General features: G+C 53.2%; 8 protein-coding genes across 8 annotated transcripts; 3 read left to right on the top strand and 5 right to left on the bottom strand.

The window, feature by feature from the left end:
- Window positions 1-2,610: 2,610 nt before the first annotated feature.
- Window positions 2,611-4,638, top strand: CPAR01_14776 (homeobox domain-containing protein; the record flags this gene model as incomplete). The annotated part of the gene is made up of 4 exons (XM_060499026.1): window positions 2,611-2,843; window positions 2,919-3,030; window positions 3,092-3,552; window positions 3,606-4,638. The coding sequence occupies 4 exons, from the start codon at window positions 2,611-2,613 to the stop codon at window positions 4,636-4,638; spliced, it is 1,839 nt and encodes a 612-aa protein (XP_060342489.1).
- Window positions 4,639-4,770: 132 nt separating this feature from the next.
- CPAR01_14775 (uncharacterized protein) lies at window positions 4,771-4,935 on the bottom strand (the record flags this gene model as incomplete). Its single annotated transcript, XM_060499025.1, has 1 exon — window positions 4,771-4,935. The coding sequence occupies one exon, from the start codon at window positions 4,933-4,935 to the stop codon at window positions 4,771-4,773; it is 165 nt and encodes a 54-aa protein (XP_060342488.1).
- A 1,164-nt stretch (window positions 4,936-6,099) lies between these two features.
- CPAR01_14774 (ATP-NAD kinase) lies at window positions 6,100-8,130 on the bottom strand (the record flags this gene model as incomplete). Its single annotated transcript, XM_060499024.1, has 1 exon — window positions 6,100-8,130. One exon carries the CDS (start codon window positions 8,128-8,130, stop codon window positions 6,100-6,102), a length of 2,031 nt encoding a protein of 676 aa, XP_060342487.1.
- A 2,133-nt stretch (window positions 8,131-10,263) lies between these two features.
- CPAR01_14773 (uncharacterized protein) lies at window positions 10,264-10,776 on the top strand (the record flags this gene model as incomplete). The annotated part of the gene is made up of 2 exons (XM_060499023.1): window positions 10,264-10,372; window positions 10,418-10,776. The coding sequence occupies 2 exons, from the start codon at window positions 10,264-10,266 to the stop codon at window positions 10,774-10,776; spliced, it is 468 nt and encodes a 155-aa protein (XP_060342486.1).
- Window positions 10,777-14,446: 3,670 nt separating this feature from the next.
- CPAR01_14772 (exosome complex subunit Rrp46) lies at window positions 14,447-15,331 on the bottom strand (the record flags this gene model as incomplete). Its single annotated transcript, XM_060499022.1, has 3 exons — window positions 14,447-14,830; window positions 14,920-15,077; window positions 15,142-15,331. 3 exons carry the CDS (start codon window positions 15,329-15,331, stop codon window positions 14,447-14,449), a joined length of 732 nt encoding a protein of 243 aa, XP_060342485.1.
- Window positions 15,332-15,780: 449 nt separating this feature from the next.
- CPAR01_14771 (serine/threonine-protein phosphatase 2A activator 2) lies at window positions 15,781-17,058 on the top strand (the record flags this gene model as incomplete). Its single annotated transcript, XM_060499021.1, has 1 exon — window positions 15,781-17,058. The coding sequence occupies one exon, from the start codon at window positions 15,781-15,783 to the stop codon at window positions 17,056-17,058; it is 1,278 nt and encodes a 425-aa protein (XP_060342484.1).
- A 252-nt stretch (window positions 17,059-17,310) lies between these two features.
- CPAR01_14770 (uncharacterized protein) lies at window positions 17,311-19,121 on the bottom strand (the record flags this gene model as incomplete). Its single annotated transcript, XM_060499020.1, has 3 exons — window positions 17,311-17,541; window positions 17,619-18,971; window positions 19,041-19,121. The coding sequence occupies 3 exons, from the start codon at window positions 19,119-19,121 to the stop codon at window positions 17,311-17,313; spliced, it is 1,665 nt and encodes a 554-aa protein (XP_060342483.1).
- Window positions 19,122-19,976: 855 nt separating this feature from the next.
- On the bottom strand, window positions 19,977-20,969 carry CPAR01_14769 (uncharacterized protein; the record flags this gene model as incomplete). Its single annotated transcript, XM_060499019.1, has 1 exon — window positions 19,977-20,969. The coding sequence occupies one exon, from the start codon at window positions 20,967-20,969 to the stop codon at window positions 19,977-19,979; it is 993 nt and encodes a 330-aa protein (XP_060342482.1).
- Between the last annotated feature and the right edge of the window lie 2,119 nt (window positions 20,970-23,088).

Here is a 23,088-nt window from a genome sequence, read left to right as displayed (position 1 = left end):
TACCTTTGACGATAATGTGACGGACCCAGGTTGCGAGTGAGACCGAATGAAGTACCTAAATGGAAAGTCCAGGGCCCAGACCCCAGAATATTGCTTTGCCTTTCGACGAGTGTCGGTGAGAGGTGGGAACGGTTACTCATCCTGTGTAATATATTCCAAAGTTGGTATTCTTGAATGCAGTATAGAAACAAAGAACTTCTATGGAAGCCCTTGTAGGTTGAGCTTTCGGCAAACACAATTCAGTTGTTGGAGACATAATCGCAAGGCAGGTAGCTGTACCGAATAACTTAGCAGCTGAAATTCGAATTGAGAGGAGCCTGAGCATTTGCACAAATGGGTCTGTATTGTGGCCGCAAGCACTATTTTTGTACCAGATTCCGGTATGTGTTTTCAAGGGTCCGGGGCCGTCTCTGATGGTCACCAACCACCTCTGGATGTACACGATACCGTGTACTCTGTCAAAGTCAGTGCATACCCACTGTTCGCTTCTTTGAACGCGATTTTGGTTGACCAGTAACAGAAGTGCTGGTGTGTTAAATACTCGGGATCCAGCGACGCGTCTGGTTGTCTGTTTGTCGGGGAGGTGGCTGGGTGTTAATCTATGATAGTACGGAACTTTGGTGTCTGACGGAAGAACCGAGAGTTGCTAGCGGGACTTAGGAGGACATGGATTTTAATGGAGATTCTTTTGCTGAGTGCGGCTTACGTGCCAACTGCCACGCGCGTCACTGGGTCTGCTGTATTTCGAGGTGGGAGGGCAAGGTGGGCGTTAATTGGTATATGACGGAGAACAAAGGTTTTCCGAACTCAATCAAGTGTGTCCGTATATTGTTCCAGCCTTCATGCACCAGTTCGCATTCGCGCCAGGCTCCATGGTCCCCGAGCAGACTCGGTCAGATGCGGCAGGGTGGGTACACGGAGGAGGGATGGTCTGGGGTCAAATACCACGCACAAGCGACGACCAGTTGCCCTTCGCGTTCTACCGCTAACGGAAGCATAGTATCGAATTCAGGTCGAACCGGGGTGTTTTGCACGCGCGTGGTGGCACGTAAAAATGACGAAGAGTGGTATCTCAGAATGCAGCACATGACCAATCTCGACTTCGCTTTTTGATTACCATTCACACATTCGGCCTTATGGGCTTCTTATCCGGTATGTCACGAACAGCTCTTACGGCGCGAGAGGCAGACTTGTATGCATACGCGCGTTGTTCATCAGGCGAGGCGCCAGACCAAAAGCACGCTAAGTCCAGAAAATGAGGAGGAGAGGTGTGGAGGTAAGATGAGAGAGCGAGTGGACTAAGGGATGTCCATCGGTCAGGTCGTCAACGGTAAGACTAGCAGAGTTCGATGCGTGCTTGTATTTTTCATGCGGACCGCAAATGATTAAGGTGTTAGGTATTTTAAGGGTCTGTCTTCAATCTTGTCGGTGTATGTAGCCCCTGGTGATGGAAAGTAGACTGTTTTTGTTTTATTTCCCAATTGAAAACAGACGCGCGACGTGACTGGCCCAAGCCTTTTATGCGTAGGCTATTCGTACCTTACCCTATGACACTAATTTGCAGAAGCTAGGTACCTACATTGAGCGCGTAGACTTGATTTTAAGTAAGCAAGGAACAACGGACCTTTGGGTCAGTGAACATGAAGCCATGTGCTGGAGTACGTGCATGTATTGGCTATGTCTTGCGAACGACATTGCTCAATTCAGATGAATGTGTACTTGGATTGGCTTACAGACTGTCTGCGCCGCATTCGTCCGGCCATGGAATATGAGGCCTATAAAATGTAGATGGAAGTATGCCGCGCCTGATGCTCAAGCGCAAACATTGCTGCGAGGTATTCGTAAGGTGGTAAATCACACAAAAACATACGTGGAGGTGACTTGGTGGGTCTGCGGATCCGTGCCGCGATCGCGCTGTTGTGCGGTACCTGACCTGGTAGGCTTAGTGATACTGTACTTGGTAGATGATTATCACTTGCTACTCACTCAAATACTTCACATCACACTCACGACCAAATACGATGAGTATTACGCGTCAGTACGAGTTTTCTTGAATCTGCAGCGAAATCTCACCTCTTTTTTATAAACACTTGCTCAACATGAATTTCAGAAAGACTTTTATATCACTGCACTGAGCCGGTATTCTGACCAAGCTCAGTACCTACGGTACCCTGGCCGGGTATCTGCAACTCCACTATCCACGTCTCTAGCGTGTAAGTGCCTTTCCCTAGTTGGGGTTCTCAGACGCGCCGTGTTCAACACCAAAACCCATGTGGAAGGCACCACAACTCACCTGGACCGTACCTGACCTTAATTGCGACGAATAACCGCGCCTCGTGTGTCTCGACACTCTCGCTTCCCCACCTCGTCCGTTCCTGGAAGCCTCTCTTCGTCATTCTTCCTCTTTACTTTACTCTCCTCCCAACTTTGTTTTGCCTGCAGTCCTACAATTATCTTCAATTCACTTTATTGTCACGCCTGTCCCGTGTCTCGTCCAATCTTCCTTGAGTGCACGCTCTCTATCATCGCCCCCGGCTCGCGACTCCTCGTTCAGTTGTACCGACCCCAGATCATGACTGTCGTTTACTACTCATAGCCTCGACCGCCGCCATGTCTGTCTCCGACATCTCCTCTCAAGCCTTGGTTGGAGCACCGCAGTCCTCTTCTTCCCCCTCTCCACGCGAATCCTCCTTCCGGACAGATCAACCCGCGCAGACTCCTACCAGACAGCCTCTTGCAACTGGGACAGAAACCCCCGACTTCGCGCCTTCTTCGTCTGTCAAGACCGAGGTATCAAATCCCGACTCTGAGCGTCACCCAAAGGGAAAGAGGAAGAGAACTGCGTATGTCATTGTTCTTGGCCCCAATTGCTACGCGTTCTTGTGCTGCAGCCACTGACTCTTGTTTGATCACTGTAGTGCCAAAGACAAGTCGATACTTGAGGCTGCCTATGTTGCGAACCCGAAACCAGACAAGGCAGCACGCCTAGACATCGTGAAGCGCGTCTCTCTCAACGAAAAGGAGGTCCAGGTATTTGATAACATTGCCGGTACGACAACGGTCGCGCTTGGTGCTGATTGCGAGCGTGTAGATATGGTTCCAAAATCGTCGACAGAATGACAGGCGCAAGTCGCGGCCCCTCTCCGCTCAGGAGATTGCTGCCCTCCGGTACGGTGGTATGCAGATACTCTCTTCGGATCCAGTTGCCTACACCTCTTCCCTGCCGGAAGAACAAGCATCGCCAGTGGCAGAAACAGCTCCCATCAACGCTGTCGTGCCTGCGGAGACTCCGGTCAAGGCTATACAAGTGCGCGGAGACGAGGCGGATGAACAGCCTCAACACGCAACACCGTCCATTTTAAGTGGCGGTCCTGAGACGACGGTTTTGGAGACGCCATTATCCCAAGTCACGGCTTCCTCGTCTCAGCCTCACTCAACAGGGTCATCCTCTTTTTCAAACTCTGTTGGGTTCTTCACATCGTCTCATTGGAACGCAGCAAGTGCCTTTTCAACCCCTTCAACGCTCAACCGCAGCATTGACGAAACCCCCAAGTATGTCTCGTTCAGTTCATCGTGGACCGTCGTTTAGCTAATATATCATGCAGATCCGATCTATATACACCTGCGTCTTGCTCACCGCCTGCACATGGATCACAAACCCTGCCCTCTCCGCAATCGTCGCAACAGTCGCAGGTGCGATTGTCGCTTTCGCTCGAAGGCAAAGCTGAGCTTGTCTCTAATGAGAACTCACCCCCTCGCTTTCAGCCTACGAAGCTATTCTCGGATTTGGCAGCCTTGCCTCAGCCCAGAATAGCTCGACCACTCCAGCGCAGTCACAGTGCCCTCCCTAGCGTGACTCTACCACCCATAACAGCCCTCACTGACTCGCTGCCGCCGGCACTGGGACGAGGCAGATCTCGTGACGCCCACGCATGGGAGCTGTGCTGTGATGCTGATACTCGTGACGAGCTCACGACGCAAGCTGAAGATGAGTCCAATGGCTCTGCTGTCGCTGCCATCAGTCTTCTCCGCTCAACCAGCGGCGTTCTTCAAAACAACAGCTCCAAACGGAACTGTCCTGCAAGTAGGCCGGCTTCTCGACCTCAACAGGCTAAGAAGCCTAAGCTCTGTCGCACATCTTCCAGCATGGCTAGAATGCAAACATCACTCACTGATAGCGAGGAGTCCGTATCTCAACCAAGTGAAGAGAAAAGCCTGGGTGACAAGGTCAAGGTGGACATGCTGATATCTCCATCGGGTGATTCTGATAAGGAGAATTGGACACCTGAGAACCAAGGCAACATGCGTCGGTTGCCGCCAGTTAATGACCGAAGACCTTTGCCGGCTACCGTTGACAGCCAGAACAATGCGAGACGAACAGGTCGTACTTTACAGGACCATCCCGGGCCTGCTATATTCAGCAGCAGCCGGGCCAGAACGATGCCCGCTATGGGATGCCGAGGATCCGGAAAATATGTCACCATATTCGAGGATGAGCAGAGCTCAAGCTCGCCTACAACAAAGGGCGCAGACGAGGTGGAGAGTTTCATGCGCGGCGGCGATGTGAGCCCAAGCAAGAAGGGCGACATGGATTGCATCGCAGGTCTGTTATCTCTTAGCCAAGGTGCCTGGCGATAGAAACTTGGCGTGGAGGTTGGCGGCTTCACACTCTCGTCGGGAGTAATCTACACAAAAAGTGAGTGTCTATGTTGTGCCCCCTTGTGGACACTCAGTCGGCTCCGTGGTAGCAACGGACAGATGCAAATCCAACTACATGGGCAGTGGCCCCATCGTCAAGCGAGTTGCGACACAGGAAGACACAGTAAGCATGGCTGGAAGCCCGGCAAATTCAGAGATGGATGTGCCGGTCATACTATCTATCGCTTGCGAAGGTTCTATACTTCTGTCGTCTCTTGCAGGAGCCATGACCGACATGATGGAACCCAGCTCTCGCTCTCTAATGTCGCACTGCGTATCAGTTGAAGGAGTACCGTCTTTATCCTCATGTGTTGGTGTTGTGTTGGGGCTTGGAATTATAACAAGCAAATGGCGTCTTGGGATTTGGTTGTAGATGTGGCTCTGCAAAGTCGGTTATACATGTGCAATGTTTATGTTCTGGCCAAGCCTGTAAGGCGCCACGACGAAGCAAGTCATTAAAAGAGCAATGAAACACAAAAAAAAAAAAAAACTAACAACATAACTGATGTGTCTCTTTGGCTTCGGATCACCGAGTAGTGTTAATTGGTGTCTGTGTGACGCTGTGTGAACAAGGGTGTAAACCAAGGTGCCATCTTATTGTTGTCTCCATAGATAGGTACGGATTCTCAATGCTCTAATACGATAACCCAGATGTTCGTGCTCATCCAGAAACAGACCTCATGTTTACTGTTGCAGAATGTCAAGATTACATACGCTCTTTGTTTGGGAGGAATACATGAAAAGAGGTGACTTCGAGTCAGGCACAGGGCTGAAGGGGTCTAGGTTCATATTCGTGGCAAAAGCTGTTTGGTACGTGACCACACCTGCTGGTCGGATCTACCACCAACCGCAGATGCTGGTGAGATTTTCATCTCACTCTCTTTGTTTCTATCTCTCTTTCTCTCTCTTGAGACTATGTATTCGCTGGTCGCAAGAAGATCGACATCCTCTTCCCCTCTCTTCTTTCAAGTTGAGAGGAGGGCGGGTGCGTTGGCCTGCGCACACAACAGCTACCTCATGCAAGTATATACCGTGCCAGTGCCAATACCGGTATTATCTCCCTCGTCTTCTGGTGACGTTGGACAACACTGCTCATTCGAGCATGTCAGGTCTCAGTCTTTCCATTCACGCACACACAGCAGTATGCGTCCCATGCGTTCCTGTCTTTCTTATGCCTTGCGAAATCGCTCAAGTCTATGAAACAAACAAATAAAAGATGCCAAAGCATCTTAGTCTAGCCCACCCTCCTCGCTAGTGGGGAGAAATGCGAAGGTGTAGTGCAGAATAGTCGAACAGAACAGAACGTGCTGCTTTGCGTAGCCGAGCTGCCTGTTTTGTGGGTTTGAAGAAAGTTGGGAATCATGATGCTCTGTCTCTAACGAATAAACAAACGGCCGTTAATCACATGCCCAGCAGACTCATCTGCCTTCTCAAGGGACTCGCACTGATACTCCCGTCCTCACTAGCGTAGCAGGCCGAGTCAGTGTCGATGTCCCACTCCGGATCTTCATCCTTGCCGTCCTCAGATGGGCAGAGGCTGCCGCCAGCAGAGGGGTCGAAGCCCTTTTGCGTTGCGGCGCGCGTGTTCCAGCGAAGAGTGCGGGAAACGCTGTCGAACCACTCCGTCTGTGTTCGGACAACTGTAGGGAATGGGTATTGTGAGGCAGTGATGGTGACGTAGTCTCCTTGCTTCAACTCGACACGACCCTTGCCATCAAAGGCGCAGTACGCCGTTGCGCGCGAATTACGCGGCACCGACACGCGGAGGAGCATCGTGTCAGAGAGAACCATCGGGCGGAATGAGAGGGTATGCGGGCAGATGGGTGTCAGGAGAATAGCCGGGATGTCGGGGTGTACCAAGGAACCTCCGGCCGAAAGAGAATAAGCAGTTGATCCTGTCGGTGTGGAGAAAATGCAGCCGTCGGCCTGCACGACAGTGAGGAGCTCGTCATCGCCGTAGAGTTCCAAGTTCGAAACGTATGGGGATGGGCCGCGATCGATGACAAGTTCGTTGAGAACCTCGAATTGCTCTCCTTCCTCCGCCTCTTGGCCAAGAGTGCCGTCACGGTAGACAGTGCAGGTGAAGCGCATACGCAAGTTGACACGCATGCCCTCGTCACCCATGATCCGGTCCAAGTGCTGCGTGTACTTTTCAAATTCGAAGCTCGTTAAGAAGCCGAGACTGCCCAGACTGAAGGACAAGACGGGGGGCACGATGCGCTGAAAAAGCCATGACGTGAAGAGAACGGTTCCATCACCGCCGAGGGTAAGGACTAGGTCGAACTTCTCAGGTTGGCTCCAGCATAAATCAGGCGTCCAGTACTTGAGCATGTCCTGGTACGCAGGATTCTCTGCAACAATGCCATTGGCATCGAAGCGTCGAGAGTTGCGCAGCTTGGCGTCCACATAGACGTTGACGCCAACGTCGGCACCGTACCTCGGCGTACGAAGCAACCAGGTAGCGAGCTCGCGGGTCAGGTAGACGAGCTGGTTATCGCGAGCTTTGGTGACAATCATGACATTGCGAACAGCGCGCTTGATGGGGCGACGTTGCAACTGCTTGGAGACCTCGCGGACGCCGGTGGCTGTCTGCACGAGCCTAGAGTGTGACATGCAGTCGTCATTCTTGATCTCCTCAAGAACCTTGTCGATGTTGACGGCATCATCGAATCGGTTGTGATAGAAGCAGGGGGACTGCAAGGAGGGTAGGGCGGTGGTGGGGGTCATGCTCCGGTTGGCCAGCTCATTCAAGGCGTCGGCCAGCTTCTGGGACGAAGAAGTGGCGGGGCGGTTGTCGCAACCGCCTTGCTGGGACAACATGCCGGTAAGTGAGAGGGCTTCGGGTTTATTTCTGCGAACAACCGAAGCCAAGGCTTTCATAATAGTCTGGCGGGGAACTTCGTGGGAAGGTGCGCGACGATGGCCCTTGGGAGGATGGGCGGCAGCGCTGGCGTTGGCGTTGGTGGACTTGGAAAGAGGAGGCGGGAGCAGTTCGGGATAGGCGGCGGTAGAGGTTATTGATAGGGAGCTTCTTCTTATCGAGGACGAGGGGTTTTGTGTTGCAGCAGCTGTAGCGGGAAATCCGGCTTGGGCGCCAGCGTAGGGTTCCTCCTCTGCTACCGGACCAGCATTGCGATGCAGTGACAGAGAGTGCGAGTGTGTGTGCGAGTGTAAATGGGAGACGGAGTTGGAGGTGGAGGCGGAAGAAGAGAGAGGTCGGTCGTGGACGGTAGTGGTGCTGACACTGGCGCTGGAGCTTTTGGGGCGGTCGGAAAGCGAGGTTTTAACTCCATGGGGGTCGGAAGAGGGCGACGAGGACGGCAACGCGGACGGCTGGTGCTGTTGCAGTGACAATGGCGCTGGCGGCGGAAGCGGATTCGGATTACTGAGGGCGGGGTGCAGGGCGGTGGGCGAGGAGACGAAGCCCGACATGGTTAAGAATAGTGGCACTGCCGTATCTCCGCCGACGGGGCGTGGAAGGTGAGAGAGAGGTGGATGGAGATCGGGGTATGGGTGTGATGGATGGAGGAGCGAAGTACTCTGTACCGCGTGAACCGATCCAAGGTGCAAGGTGAGTTGAGGTGGGTGAATGGCCGGAAAGTGAGCGATGGACGGCTAGGTGGTAATTAATTGTCGCAAAAAATAATGCAGCGGCAGTGACGAAAGAGTAATAATAGCACCTTCCGGGGGCCTGGGCTGCACGGCAGAAAACCTAAGTACCTTTCTCCGTAAGGTATGTGGTGGAAGGCACGAGTACCTCAAGGTGGGTACTTCTGACTTGGTAGGCGAACCGTGGAAGTGGGCAGGGGGTCGGGTGGTGGCAGGGACCTGTTCTCCGCTAAGGCCGAGCGAAGTTCGAACACCAAGCGGTAATAGCAGACACAACTGACTGCTGGCGAACCGAGAAGTAGCGAGTACCAGAGAACTGTTCCTACAACGTGGAGACCACACACAAAAGAAGGTCGACCAAGCAACTTTCTAGACTCCAGAGTCCAAGGAAATGGAAACTGTGAGCAACCGGACCTTACGGACCACCGACGCCGATGGGATCGGTCAAGTACTGATGGGCGTTATTGCCGTGTAGATCCTTGTGTTAGGCCGCGATTGAACGACCTTTGCTTGTGTGATGGAACGGGTATCCGTACTGGGCGGATTTACCACAAACTTGTACAAGTGTGTTCAGAACGTCTCTGATGTCGGGTAGAACACAGGTTCAGAACAGTGTCCAAACGGAAATAGTCGGTGCTTTCGCAAGCTTGGCAACCTCGCAGTCTTACTGAGATGGACACCGTAACTCTAGGCTCTACGCTCGGAGAGACTGTCTGTCTTCCTGTTTTTGCTCTCTCACGCACCCTCTAGAGATGCAGGTCGATGTGCAGGTAAGCTGGGCAATTCCTGCAGAGTTGTGACTCGGGTGTGACAGAGTCTCGGATGGAACGAATGACGCTAAATTGAGTCGAATTGCCGCCTCGGAGCGGGTAACTAAACCAGGCTGATGACTGCTGATTTGTCTGACAATGTTGCAGTCGGGTGTGACGACTAACCAGAATCTGAGTGATGAACTACTCGTCTGGCAGGTCGGTTCTTGGTAGTCCGGATGGGGCGTCTTGAGGTTGAGGATGACGAGAACTGAGCCGAGTCGACAGTGTGAAACCGAAGGCGATCAAATAAAAAGCGATGAAAAGCCAGCAGCCGCAACGAAGTAATTAAGTGAAAAGGGGTATGATAGCAATGCAGTGCACAAGCAAGGTATATAATGCAAAGACAAGGCAAAGCGAGGTAGTCAAGTAAAGAATTATGAACAATGCCCCAGAAGACGTAGCGGCCGAGGTAATTGCTAGAACTACCGGAGCTCTGCTTCGAAAGGAACGGGGTGAATGGGGGGGGGGGGGGAGGAGTTTGTGGCGGTAGAGAGAAGGAAGAGGAGGAAGAGGAAGAAGAGCGATAAACCAAACGAAGACGAAATAAGAGAGTGACCAGACTGACTGACAAGAGAACAGAGGGGAGGCCAGTTCAAGATTCGTCCCAGCAGTGCAGGAGCTTTAATATTCTAAGTCACAATAGACATTTCTCCCCTCTCCTCCCCTTAGCCCCCCCCCCCCTTCTCCCCTCTCCATTTTCATTGTTTTCAGTCTGATGTCGATCGAATCGAGCAGCAGGATGGATGTGATGCGACAAAGGGCGCTCCCGCCACAACGCCCAAGCTCAGGCACCCTGTTCTGCTACTTTACTACGGGCTGAGAATAATCCACTTGACTTTTCTTCAAGAGGTATCCCTACTCCGTCTTCAGGTGGTGTAAGGTACGGACATCAAGAAGCCAATCTTCTATTCCCTCTCGGTACCCGTGCCTGCCCCCCAGTCCTGATCCATAACCTATTACCTTTTTCTTCTATCCGCCCTGGCCATGTTGTTGGAAGTCACGAAGGACGAAGTTACGAACTACGAATACCCTACTACTCCTTAACCACATCCATGACCCATATGCTTAACCGTGTTACTATCATCTTTGGCAGCCTCCAAACTTCCAAGGTTCAGCACCCGCAGTACGCGCCTTACCATGTTGCATGCAACATCCTGCTGCCAGGAGGCCGGGCAATCGGTGGCCTGGAGCACAGATACGTATCTACGGACTCTATCCGATAGTGGCTTGGTGTACCCGTAGTCGTCACTCAGGTAGGCATGTTACGATGCATCCATATGCTACGGATACACGTGTAGACCCAGATATAGGACTGGTTCCTCGAAAAGATCGGGCTTATGATGAAGTATACGGGTGTGAGAGCCAGCCAGCGAGAGGATGCGAAGCAAGCAAGGTGCGGCGAGTGGTAAAACGTCGATACGTACTCCCCGTCCACATCCCTGGCGATCCCCAGTCAAACGTCTCTTCCTCTAACCTCTTCTGCAAAGCCAGGTTCTCTAGAGGGCAAGGGAGACGAACAAGGGGCGGCATGACATTGGCAGGCCCCCGTGGTGGGCCGGGAACGTCTTCTGGTCCCCAGTCCCTAGCCAAGGCAGGCCCGTTGGATCGTGGTGAGCCAATGCTGAGAGGGCTACCTGCTGTGCGGAGACCATTGTAGCCCGTAAGTATTGCGTAGATACGTCCTTACCTTACATTACCACTGTCTACATACCTTACCGGCGCCTTGGAGCCAGATGCTGCCGTGTCTTGACAGGCACGCGGCACGCTGCAGGCCCGCTGCACCTCACGCACAGCAACCCCTTTTGCAGCTGCGGCCAGCGTCCAGGAGAGGCAACAAGAGACGGGACACCAAGTGTATCGTGTACCCGCTCGGGTCGCCACAAATGTCGCACTTGTGACGGTACCGAATACTCTGCAACTCGAGCATATGTTCCTTTACGCCAACAGACGAGACGAGGGAGGCCCCTCTTTCTTTACTGGTTGTTGCTGTTATTGTTGTTGCCCTTGGTCTGCCATGATCAGCTCTTGTCTGGACTTTTTGGTCCTGTCTTTCGTACACATGTAGTAGCATCGATGATCACCCACAAGGTGTAAGAAAGACCAGGCAGTCCGACATCCAGCCATCGAGTCGCCTCAGATTCGTGCACGACTGTATTTGTCGGAGGCCCTTGACTGGAACTTTCTACTTTCTGTTGAAATATTGAGAAGAATTGACACCATAGGCCAGACTGCGTTCAACGTGGAACTATCTCCAATAAGCGGTAACAATAGTTAGCGCTCGCTGGATCCAATGACAAGAGCAATTCATGCGATCACGATACTGAGGCAGCATGGGAAGCATGCCCGTACGGTAGTGCGACAGCCACAATAGATGGTCCGGTGGCTATTGCGATAACACCAAAACCGTGGCTATCGACTGGACAGAGGTTAGGTATCCGCACAACGCGTAGAAACCAAAGAGCCATGCGGCTTCAATCTGGTCTCTGCTTTGCCCTGATCGACCGGTGCTTGCGCAGTCTCACTCTCATGTTTGGGACGCCGCTAGGCCAGGATTGTCGGAGGCGAAACAACCAATCTGTCCGGTTTCCCGTCGTCTCAAATGACAAGTCTTTCCCCATATCCCATACTACCTTATACAAATCCTGGCGGCAACATCTCTTCTGACTCTCTCCTGAATCACTCGTTTGTAGTCGAGTAAGGTACGGCATGCGAGTTTTCTTTCATGTGCGTGTGCATATGTGTGTGTGTGTGTGTGCGCGCGTGTGTGTATTCGCCGCCGGGTCTGGCCTCAACTTTCCGCTGGAAGACGCAGGCCGCAACTTGGCCTGTGTCCTGTTCCTGAGCGAGGGGCAATATCTAGGTAGATCCTCTTCCAGTGATGGACTGCATTATGCCAGTGTGTTTCGAGGACGTGAGCCTTGACTCTCTGCTGCTGCTCGGCTTGGGCGGTCCTAGGCTTCCCGAGACGGCAACAATGATCCACCGATGACAGCAAGATAGAGGAAGAGAGGAAGCAAGGGTCAGTGGTAGATAGGTGTGTGTGATATCTGCAGATCGAGGCTGTCGTCTGAGGTAGCCCGATTGCTGCTGGACGGCTCGATTACCTTTGGGGAGCGCCGAGACATCCAATAGCTGAACGGACGGCTTGCTAGGAGAGGAGATCATGGCTTGTCGAACTCCAGGGAGAAAACCTCTTTGCAGATCTGGAGCATCCCACCTGGTAGAACGTCGACCGCCGGCGAGGTGAGTGAGTGAAGTGGGGGATGCGACGACAAGAATTGGCCAGGTGTAAGAAGAACCGAAAGCCAAGACTTTCCTCGGAACGAACCTGACCTTGAGATGCCTTAGCCAAGATGATATTGGACCAGCACTGATGTGTTCAACAAATAGTAGAGGTCCTTGGTGATATCAGATAATCAGAGACATGGCAGATGAAGTTTCCCGTCCGTTGTCTGTGGGAACCTGCAGAGCGTACGAATGAGGGCTGTGCTGCTTTCGACAACAATCCACCTCCCGTACTGCTGTTGTTGCACAATCCCATGTCCCTAGGTTGTCGCCGTTGTTCTCGTTGTTGTTGTTGTTATCATTAGCGTTGCATGGAGAAGGAAGGAGGAGTCGAGCTGGTTTGGACTTAATGCGGATCAAACACCGCCTGCTTTTTGGCCCGCCATGGACAGAGCTACCTTACCTAATACCTAAGCACCTAGGTTACTTCACCTCATCACGCTTCCCACCTTACCTTATTATTTTTTTTGAATGTACATGGACCTCCTTGGCTGGCGGTTACCCGGCCCATGTTACTGGATAACACATGCGTTTGGTACACCCCAAAAATCTGTTATCACACTGTATAGGGAAACTTCCTCGCTGATAAGTCAAGGTACCTCTGCCTCTGCCTTCCTGGCACGATGTTCTAGAAGCTCTGCGGCACTGCCTTCGCCCAAACTGCTAAGCGGAACAGCGGTCACAGGCCCGGGTCCACCGAGCTGGAACACATGCATACGCAACGATAAAAGTCACTCCTTTTGCTTACTGAAGGCCAATGAAGATGAAAGACAAGAGTCCAAGATCATGGCTTTGAGCTTCTGCAATTTTAAGGCAAGGAGACGATAGGAAAGCTGCTCCGGAAGATGAGACGCGAATACCATACTACCGCATTCCGACCCTACTTGCATGCCAACATCAGTTATGCTTAAACTGGCCCGAAGCCACCCCGAGCAGAGTCAATATAATACCATGCCGCTTCGTATGGTGTATCCAACCGTGGCTCTTGGCGGCTACTACTCATTGGTCACCTTATTTCATAGGTACCCAGACTATTGCGTGGATGGTTTTTTGGCATCGCCATCTCAGGCACGGAGTGACTTGATAAACCTGGGAGATCTTCTCGGGGTAATAGAATTTCTACCAACGGTACCCGAAGGCCTGGGCATTTAAGGTACGCCAGGTAAAACAGGAGATACTCCACCCACTGGAAAATGGTGTCATTTTCCAGTGCCGACCGATGCAGAAAGGCAGGACACCCAATCCTCCCTCCCGCCGAAGACGGTCACGGAGCCGTTTCCAGTTTCCTCCGCAGGCGGGAGAAGGTCAAAGGTAACACCGCGACGGGAGACGTACTGGTCAGAAACACCCGGTAGCTCCTAACCTCGAGGCCTGTCATTGTCGCAGGTTTCCCCGTGCCCCTGCCCGCTTCAGGACCCCTGAGATCGAGCTGAAACACCGCCTCACGCCGCATTTTCAGCGACCTTCAAACAGGTCAAACAACGCCGTCGATAACAACCAATCCACTTTACTTGACTTTGATATGCGACCTGACCCGGGTAAGTTACTTTCCCAACATCGGCCGCGGGATGACTTTCTGGCCCTTGTCTTCCGTGTCATGTTGCTACTGCTTCTGACGTTTGTGACAAGTGATAGCCTGTGAAGAGGCCCATTGCCGAGCCGGTCCCCGGCTCCCAGCTCCAACAGTGTTTCCGGGTGCTGTCATCGTTGCTCTCCCCCTGAGGAAACCTCATGATAATTCGTCTTGCCACCCCGTCGGCCGTCTCGTTTCGATACTCTCCCCAGTCTGGCGTTCTCACCGTTGATAACTGAGTGAACCAATCCAGACCACCCCTTTTGGTACAAGGACGCAGTCCCTGATGCCTAGAGGCGAGACGTCGATGCCGCGCGTTGCTCGTTGGTATCGTCCTTCTCACCATCGATTACATTGAGCCAGTGTCGATATCCCTCCTTCACTGGAACTCCTGAATAAGGAACCACCCGCGCCTCGGTTGTCGCTCGGCGGTTCCAAGACCCTGCATACTTCGATTGATGGGCTGATTTTACGCAGCCTTTGATTCCATGACGGTCCGGATGAACTGCTGCATGTCGGTTGCGTCTTGGCTGTCATCGTCCATGGCGACACCTAGCTCCGCTTGACGGTGTTGGCTGCACACTGATTGACCTTTGTTGATCACCTCATCCCACTCGGCCATGGAGAACGTCCCCTCACTCTCCAACAACAACAGGTCGTTCTGCGACGTGAAGATGACAACGTGAAGCGATTTTGACTGGTCAATCTCCAGAGGAGACGGGTCAGCGATGATCTTGTCACCCTTCCGGACAACGGCCAAAGTGGCACATGTGGCAATAGCCTTCAAAGGCACAGCAGCAGACAGCAAGGCCAGGATGGCGCTGTGAAAGAGAGCCGGTAGCAGAGGCAGACTCTTCAGTAGAGTAGGATAGTCAGCAACAGCACTCAATAGGCGACACTGGGCGGTGGCTTTGAGATATCTGAGATGGACTTATTACTTACAGACTGAGCTTGTACTACTTTGCTGTTTGCATAGTCATTCTGCGGCGTCTCAGTCACCTGGAGCGTAACCTGAATAAGACATCGAGGGAAGTTTTTGACGGGAATCAGCTGGCGAAGGGCGGACCGCAGAATGTTCTCGAGTTGGCGTTCTCCTGTGCCTAAATAGTCGTCACGAGTATGAGCAAAATTGACCACAAGGTGCCAGAAGAAAGACAGTCTGACCTCCGACCCCTGCAGCAGGTCGTACGACAACATCAACGACTGATTCGAAGGGGTTTTCGTCGCGTCGTTGGACCTCAATCGGCCCATTGACGGCCGCAACCACGCAATAGCCGCCTCTTGAAAACGTTGCCGAGCCATCTGCTCGCGGCAGATGTGAGATGCGGGCCTGGGGGTTCGAATTGAGAGTCATGGCGAATGGTGATGCGGCAATGTTGGCGAATGAGGACAAGGGAATGAACTGGTGAGTTAGGAATTCTCCCTTGAGGTTTGCTCGAAAAGCGAGTGCGAATTAGTACAACGACAACCTGTATATCCTGCCTCAAGCAACTTCCGGGAGGAAAAATTAGGATGAAGTTGGCGAGCCACAGGTACGTACCTGTCTCGAGGCAAAGTTCTCAGCAGCAGGCCAATTGCAATCAAGATCTGCGTCGGCAGGTACGTCCTGAGGTACTCCGTACCTACCTACCTTACCTCAGGTGGGGGGCTGCTTCATTGACCAGACAAGTATGTACGTACTCAACACAGCGAGCTTTCTAAGCTTCACTTCGACTTCAACATCACTCAATATTCCGCCAAGCTTGGCTGCACAACCACTCCTTTATCACTGAATATCTGTTCCCGAATTTTCCCACTCCCGTCATGGCTTCAGCAGATACTGCAACGCACGCCGGCACGACAGTCGTGCCTACTTTGAGTAATAAGATTCCCAAGCTAGAACCCCGCCGACGTCGACCAACTCCCTCCAATCCAACACCACGTCCCGAGACGCCCGCTCTGCCCGCACCACTAGGCCTCGATGACCACGAATACAAGACTCCCTCGCGACGGATCCTTTCCCAGAAAGACCACGAGCTGTTCCTGTCGTCTCCGACATACACGCTGGTTCTAGCTTTCGTCTTTGGCCTCTCCGAATCCGTCGAAGATACACCTCGCTCTGCCGTTAAAGATAGCGAACTCGCCCCTACGCTACGGTCGATCCTCGGCATACTCGACGAAGTAGATGGATTTGTGAAAGAGGCTCCCCCCGACGATCAAGAGGGCTCACGCTTTGGAAACAAAGCCTTCCGGACGTTCCTAGACCTGGTGAAAGAGAAGGCAGCGGCTTGGCAGACGGGATTAGGCGTCGGCGAGGCCGCAAACACTGAGGTCTTGGTCTATCTGGAGCATTCCTTTGGAAACAGGCAACGTATAGACTACGGTTCAGGGCATGAGCTTAACTTCATCATGTGGCTCCTATGCCTTTACCAACTTCGAATCATCACCAAGGGCGACTTCCGACCATTGGTCCTCAGGGTTTTTGAGCGGTACCTGCAGGTCATGCGTAACGTCCAGTTGACGTACTATCTGGAACCCGCTGGCTCACACGGTGTATGGGGCTTGGATGACTACCAGTTTCTTCCATTTCTATTTGGCGCCTCGCAGCTTCTGCACCATCCATTCATCACACCATTGGCGATCCACCAAGACCTCACACTGGAGGAGTTTAGTCAAGATTATCTCTACCTTGGCCAGGTCAACTTCGTCAACGATACGAAAACGGTCAAGGGTCTACGATGGCACAGCCCCATGCTGGACGATATCTCAGCTTCCAAGTCATGGACCAAGGTGGAGGGTGGTATGCGCCGAATGTTCGTCGCCGAGGTTTTGAGGAAACTGCCGGTCATGCAACACTTCTTGTTCGGTTCACTTATTCCAGCAGTAGATGGGATGAGCACAGAGCAGGACTTTGAGCTAGGCGACGAAGAGCATGAAGAGGAAAGCGGCGAGATTAACCCGGGGAATGTGAGCAAGCATAAGCATCAACATGTCGGGTGGGGTGATTGCTGCGGCATCAAGGTCCCTAGCAGTGTCGCCGCTGCTCAAGAGATGAGGAAGAGAGGGGCCCGCGATAATCTGCGGCGCATACCCTTTGACTAGATGTCTATGACGGGCTGCCATATGGCAAGTTATGAAGAAGAAAAAAGCCATGACAGATACGAATAATGAACCTTTTTGATTATACTATTATGCACTACTATGAGTTGTTCTCCATAATTGCCACTCCATCTTGTGGAGACCCCCTATTACTCTTTTCTAGTTGTATTACGATGCTTCAACAGCATCCTTCGTATTTTGTATGTTCAATTCTAAACACAAGCCGCCTCAGTCGCCGTCCAGTAAGGTATATATCTACCTCACCAGGCCGAGCTCGTGAAGACGCTCGATACCTGGAAGGTGCGCCCACTGCTCACTGGAGGGCGAGCCGCAAGTGAGATCGAACCACAGATCAGGGTGGTCGTTGTCGATGGAGTCCAGCGCGTAAGCGACGGTGCTACCGTACAGGTCGCACCGCGGGACGTTGAGACCCTTTTCGGGGTAGAAACGGTACGACTTGCAGCCGTCGGTGGTGTTCATGACGCTCTGTGAAGTAGGAGTCTTGTCAGCGATGCTGGGCTTGGATTCCTCAGAAAGGGGGGGAGGGAGAATTATCAACTTACAGCACAGAATTGGTAGCAGCCCTCAAGGGTCACGGGTACGTTGGGGGCGTTGTTGACGAAGCGAGCCAGGAAGTAGTTACCTACCGGCAGGCCATGGACGCCACAGTGGTTGTTGCCCGGCATTGGCTTGCCCGTCGGCGCGTCGTTTTGGCAGACTGTTTTTGTTGGGATTGTCGTCGAGGTAGGGACCGTGGTCAACGAGGCGGTGGTGATGGGCGCCATAGAGGTGTCGATGACACAGCTTTCCGTCGGAATGACGGAGGAGAAGGCTGTCGTCGCCTGGGCGGTGGATGTGGCAATGCTGCTGGTGGTGTTGGGGAGGAAGGGAGTCACATCAGGCGTCTGTGTTGTCCAGCTGGACGATGTTGGGGCTACCGAGGCGCTGGAGGTAGTCTCGTCATCGCATGGCTCGGTCATGGCGCTGGCCGAGGTGGTGGCCGACTGGGTGTATGTCCCATTTTGAGTCTTTGTGGAGAGAATGTACGTCGTAGTCGAGTTAGCGACGGGCATGCTAGATGTGAATGTAGGAACAGTGCTTCCGGTGCTGGTCTCATTGTCACAAGGCGTCTCCACGGCCGCGCTGGTGGATGTCTTGGTGGACCACGGCGCCGTGGAGTTGAGCTGGCTGCTGAACGCCGTTGAAGTCGAGTTGGTATATGAGGAAGTAGAGCTCATATCATCATCGCAAGGCTCGGTTGTCTGAGAGGGGGCCGCAGACGTGGTGTTGTGCCAGACGGGTACGGAGGTGACGGTCCCATCTGAACCCCCGGTCGTCAAGGATGAGCTGGAGTATGTCGACGTGATGTTAGGGTACGGCTGATGGGTGCTGGCGGTGTCGTCAGGACAGGGGGACTCGGACGGTGCCGCGGATGAAACGGTTGTTGAGTTTACGGGCAAAGTGTAGCCGGTCGAGAGGATCATGGAAGTCGAGGAGGTGGTGTTCCATGCTGCTCTCGAACTGGTAGAGTTGGCAGGCAGCGAGGACGAAGACGAAGGCAGGTAGGCTGTGCCGGTGCCCCTCGACGATGTCAAGTTGCCGCCATACGAAGTCGTCGCCGTAATGTAAAACGTGACGTCCACCGTGGTGAAGGAGGTGGTGACACTTTCGGGGCATCCGGAAGCGTGGAACGACGAGGAGGAGGCGGAAGCGGTGGACGAGGTGTTGTACGAGAGGGTGTAGTGAGTGCTGCTGGCGGTCTCCGCGGCGGTGCCCGTGCCGACAGCAGACGAAGTCCCGTTGGAGGTGCCGTTGAAGTGGAATCGGGAGCGGCCCCGGGCGGCGATGGGACGGACCCATTCGCCCGATTCTAGGTACGGTTGGGAGTCTGGGCCTCGGACGATGTGAGCGACAACCTGGTTTCCAATTTCGTTAGCAAGTTATCCATCTCTTAAGATTTGATTTGAGTTTCTTGTAAATCTCACCTGTTCGTCTGAACCTTTCGGAGCTGCTACCGCAGTTCCGAGGAGAAGGGCGGAGATGCCCAAGAAGAGGCTTTGCTGCATGGTGTTGAGAAATGATCTGGACAGCGATAGGAAGACACTGAAAGGCTCGAGCAATGAATACTCAAAACAACAATTTCTGTAGGGTATTGTGTCAAGCTGGATGGATGCTGAGTTGCCTGATACACCAAGACCTTTGAAGTGAAAGCCATTGCCTTCTTTATACACTGTCGCTGTCATCGCCCAGATCTTCAGGGAGTTGCATGATCTCCATCACAGGAGGCTTCGAGCCCTTGGTTCCCAGAAGATGTGGAGGGCTCAAGAATAGAGGGAAGACTATGGGTGCTGTCTATTGAGAGTCGGGTCCTGAAGAAGTGGGAGGGGGGATGATAGTATCACGCAAGGGGGGCTGTTTTCAACCCTTTCAAGCGACCACGGCTAAGACATCGTCGCAATGAGCCAAAACATTAGAACACAACGGCTTGTCGGCAAGACGCCTTAGGAAGGGATAATAAAGTTCATGAATGTGGTATAATTCATTAACAAGCAGACCTCCTACGCCATTTCTCGAAGTAGAGGGTCGAGTCCCGTCGGAAGGGGGTTAAAACCCCCATCTGTAGTAAAGTACAGAAACCAAATATGATTACAATCTTTCCGTCATGCCCTTTGGGAGTTGAAATGCAGTGTAGGGTATCAGAAGGAGTTCACTGAACGCCGCCATGCCCATAACCTTGTCGATGCTAAATGCAGTGCAAAGAAATCCAGACACTCGGCACAAATGAGTGTCGGGAATTGTACGCCATTGCAGACCTCAAAACGATTCGCTTTGTTCCAGCTCTTGAGGTATTTCTCGGTACGTGTCTGCCTCACTGTCGTCCGTACTTGCGATGTACGTTCTGTTCTGAGGTCTCCAAATTCTCAGTCTTCCCAAATCGTCTCCAAGTCGAGATCTTGTCGTCGTTCAGCGCCACACACACTCCAGCGCTTTCGCTTGTCTCTCGATCCAAACCCTCCTAAAGTTCTGCCACGTAAGGGCGCGTCTAGACCGCTCTTGCCCTTCACCTCACTAGCATCGCCATTTTCTGCGGCGTCTGCGGCAGCCTTCAATTGGGCAATCCTCTCTGCCTCCATAGCTGCCTCCTCCGCATCAGGCGAATCTGGTATAGTTTCCAGACTAGAAATGCTTGGGCTTCTCGATCTTGTAGATGTCGGGGTCGACGGGACTGACGAGGAAGGAAACGAAGGAGAGACTCCGTAGCCATGTGAGAGAGAGTCGTATCCTCGTAGAGATGGCGAAGACGACGCCGATGTATATGTAGGCGTGGTAGGCATTGCGAACGAGGGAGTGTTGGCAGTACCAGGGTTCCGCAGTGGTGAGGAAGGGCGGCGATGTCGGGGCAGGACCATAGAGGGCGTCGTTCCAATGAGGTTTGGAGAACTGTATCGCTCTGCAGTCTGTCGATCGGGATCTAAGGCGGAGGCGCGGATAGGTGAAGTCGGGAATGCCTCGTCGACAGGCTTCCGTGGTGTTCGCACGCGGGCGGGCGATCCAGACGGACTGGCGGGGCGGAGTTGAGGGGAGAATAGGATGTGACCGGCGCCATTGACGCCAGGCATAGACTGGGTGCGAGACATGGGAGGGGCCAAACTCGCTGCTGACCTAGATCTCGTGTGGTGACCGGACAAGGGCGAGGTAGTACGTGGTCGGTAGGGCAGAGGGGTAAAGGTCCAAGATGGCGTAGTCGGAGAAGTAGGACTGGGATCAGTCTGGCGGCGGAGAGTCGGGGGCTTTCGCAAAGGTTCAGGCTCGGCAACGGCAGGAGGGAGTAATGTCGGGTTCTGTATACGGAGCGAGGGAAGTGGTGAGGATCGGAACTCCTCCATTCTCTCAGTCTCGGGAACGGGCTCCATGTTGTATGTCGGAGAGTCCGATGTGCCAGGCTGGCGAGGGCGACATTAGCTGCGGGGAACTGAGCTTGTAGACTGCGGAGGAAATCGGTTCCTTTCTCGTCGTGAAGGTTGCACGAGTTTCTGAGGGCGGTTGTTGTCTCGAGGGGGGACAACTAGAGCTCGGCGTGGAGACCGGTCGGACAAATCAGTTGCAAGCCGTACTTGTGTGGAATTGCATTGACAGCTAGATCGATTGAAACTTTTGGCGTTGGGTTGGGCCTTGAAGGGAAAAGAATCGTTTGTTCTCGAGCGGTGTCGTTTGCAGAAGAGCGAGGAGGATTGGTGAGAGAGTGTGAAAGAGAGGAATGAAGTCGAGGAAGGCAGAGGGCAAGAGTCGATGGGATCGGTAGGAGCGGAGTTGCAACTGCAGCAACGACAGGGCAGGAGCAGAGAGACGAAACAAATAAACAAGGCACGACGAATAGGCGAGAAGATGGGCAGAAGGGCAGCAATATGAAGGATAAAAAGGCGGTGGTGTCAAGCAGAGTCACGCATTCCGGGTTGCAAATGAGAAGAAGGGCCCTGGGCGGCTGACGAAGGGGTCCTGATTCTGAAGGAGGGAAGATGGGCAAGGACGGGAGGGTAGCCGGGGGTGCCCATAGCACGCCCGGAGATATACGAGAGAGGACGGACGCGGATGCTGGAGGCGGAGAGGCGGGAGATGGAAGGCAGATAGGGAGTTTGTAAAGCAATGCACTGGTTAGGAACCTAGGCAAGTACCTAGGGAGACGCATGATACATGAAAACGTGACGAGCATAAAGTACATTGGGAAGGTATTCTCTGTCAATCACAGTGGGGATGTATACATCCAAGCCATGAGGAAAGGGGGTGGGGGTGGGGGGAAGGTTACTAAGGCGCGGTTGGCACCCAAGACACTTTACCCTACTGAGCCCAGTATGGGGAGTATCTAATCGGTTAGGGGACTTGGGGCACGCCCAGAACCACCGAGAACTTGGGCACAGGGCTCAGGAGTAAGCTGTATTCGTAAGTTGCCTTACTGCGTATGGTAATGAAGCAGAGGAGGGGGGCGGGCGCCATCACTTTAGGCCATCGGCAAACCGCTGCTGCACGCTGCACGCCGCATATTACACATGGCTCTTTGTCTGCCTGTAACGGACCGCTTCTTTCTGTTTCCTTTCCCCTGGCTTGTATTAGCAATCTACTTGACGTCCGCAGGTTGTTTGTTGTGTCGGGGACGAGTGGATGTTGGGAGGGGGATGTCCTTCTGGCAAGCGACCCTTAATAAAAGATGAGAGGCGCTGAAGACGAGATTGATTGAGTTGGACTCGATACCTTATGCAGCAGCAGGAAAACAGCATAATGGGCACCCAAATTTGTCGAGGCACCCAGGTCGTCTTTACCCGAGCCTTAGCAAGCTTGCCTAGCTTACTACTTGACTGGCACATTGGTTGGTATCCGTACTGCAGAGTCAAGACTCAGACCCCTCAGAGCGGCGCCCGCTACGGCGAACCATTTGGTCACGATCAACAGAAAGCGCTGCTGCAGGGGACTGGGATTGTCAGATGCTTGTGTGCTGGTCATGCACCATACCTTCCTTACCTTGCCATGAATCTAGGTAGTCGTCTCCCAGCACCGCACAGTGAGGTAAGTACAGAGTCTGTCTCGTCTCTGGTCTGTCGTCAGCACAATCTCTATTTCTGTACATCTCTCGTGGCACAGCAAAGAAACATATTCCACGCAGACACTGCCTCGAGGATGCAGGACTGGACGGTACCTATATTGCTGCAATGCTCCAAGTGGATGCGGCGGCAACCGGCCCAGCCTCCACAACTCCTAGTCCTCCACTCTCCATGTCCTTTTTTCCCCTGCGAATAGAGGGCCGGCGCGGCGATGCCGCCAGACCCTGATTGATATCCGCGTGCTGCGCGCACGCGGATGCGGGGTGCAAGCAGCCTTCCATTTGCAAGTTGCGTCTCCTCTTTCCCCCCCTGTATTCCACTTTACAAGCAGTTGCCAGTTGGCGCAATTTGCTTCACTCCCGCCAACTTGCTCCGCAATGTACCTTCTGATCTCCAGGGTGACCCGTGGCGACCAACTTGCGATGACTTTTCCGTATCC

This window comes from Colletotrichum paranaense, assembly GCF_030867605.1.
Source record: "Colletotrichum paranaense strain IMI 384185 chromosome Unknown Scaffold_16.1, whole genome shotgun sequence".
NCBI lineage: Eukaryota > Fungi > Ascomycota > Sordariomycetes > Glomerellales > Glomerellaceae > Colletotrichum > Colletotrichum paranaense.
This window is presented reverse-complemented; position numbering and strand designations above follow the sequence as displayed.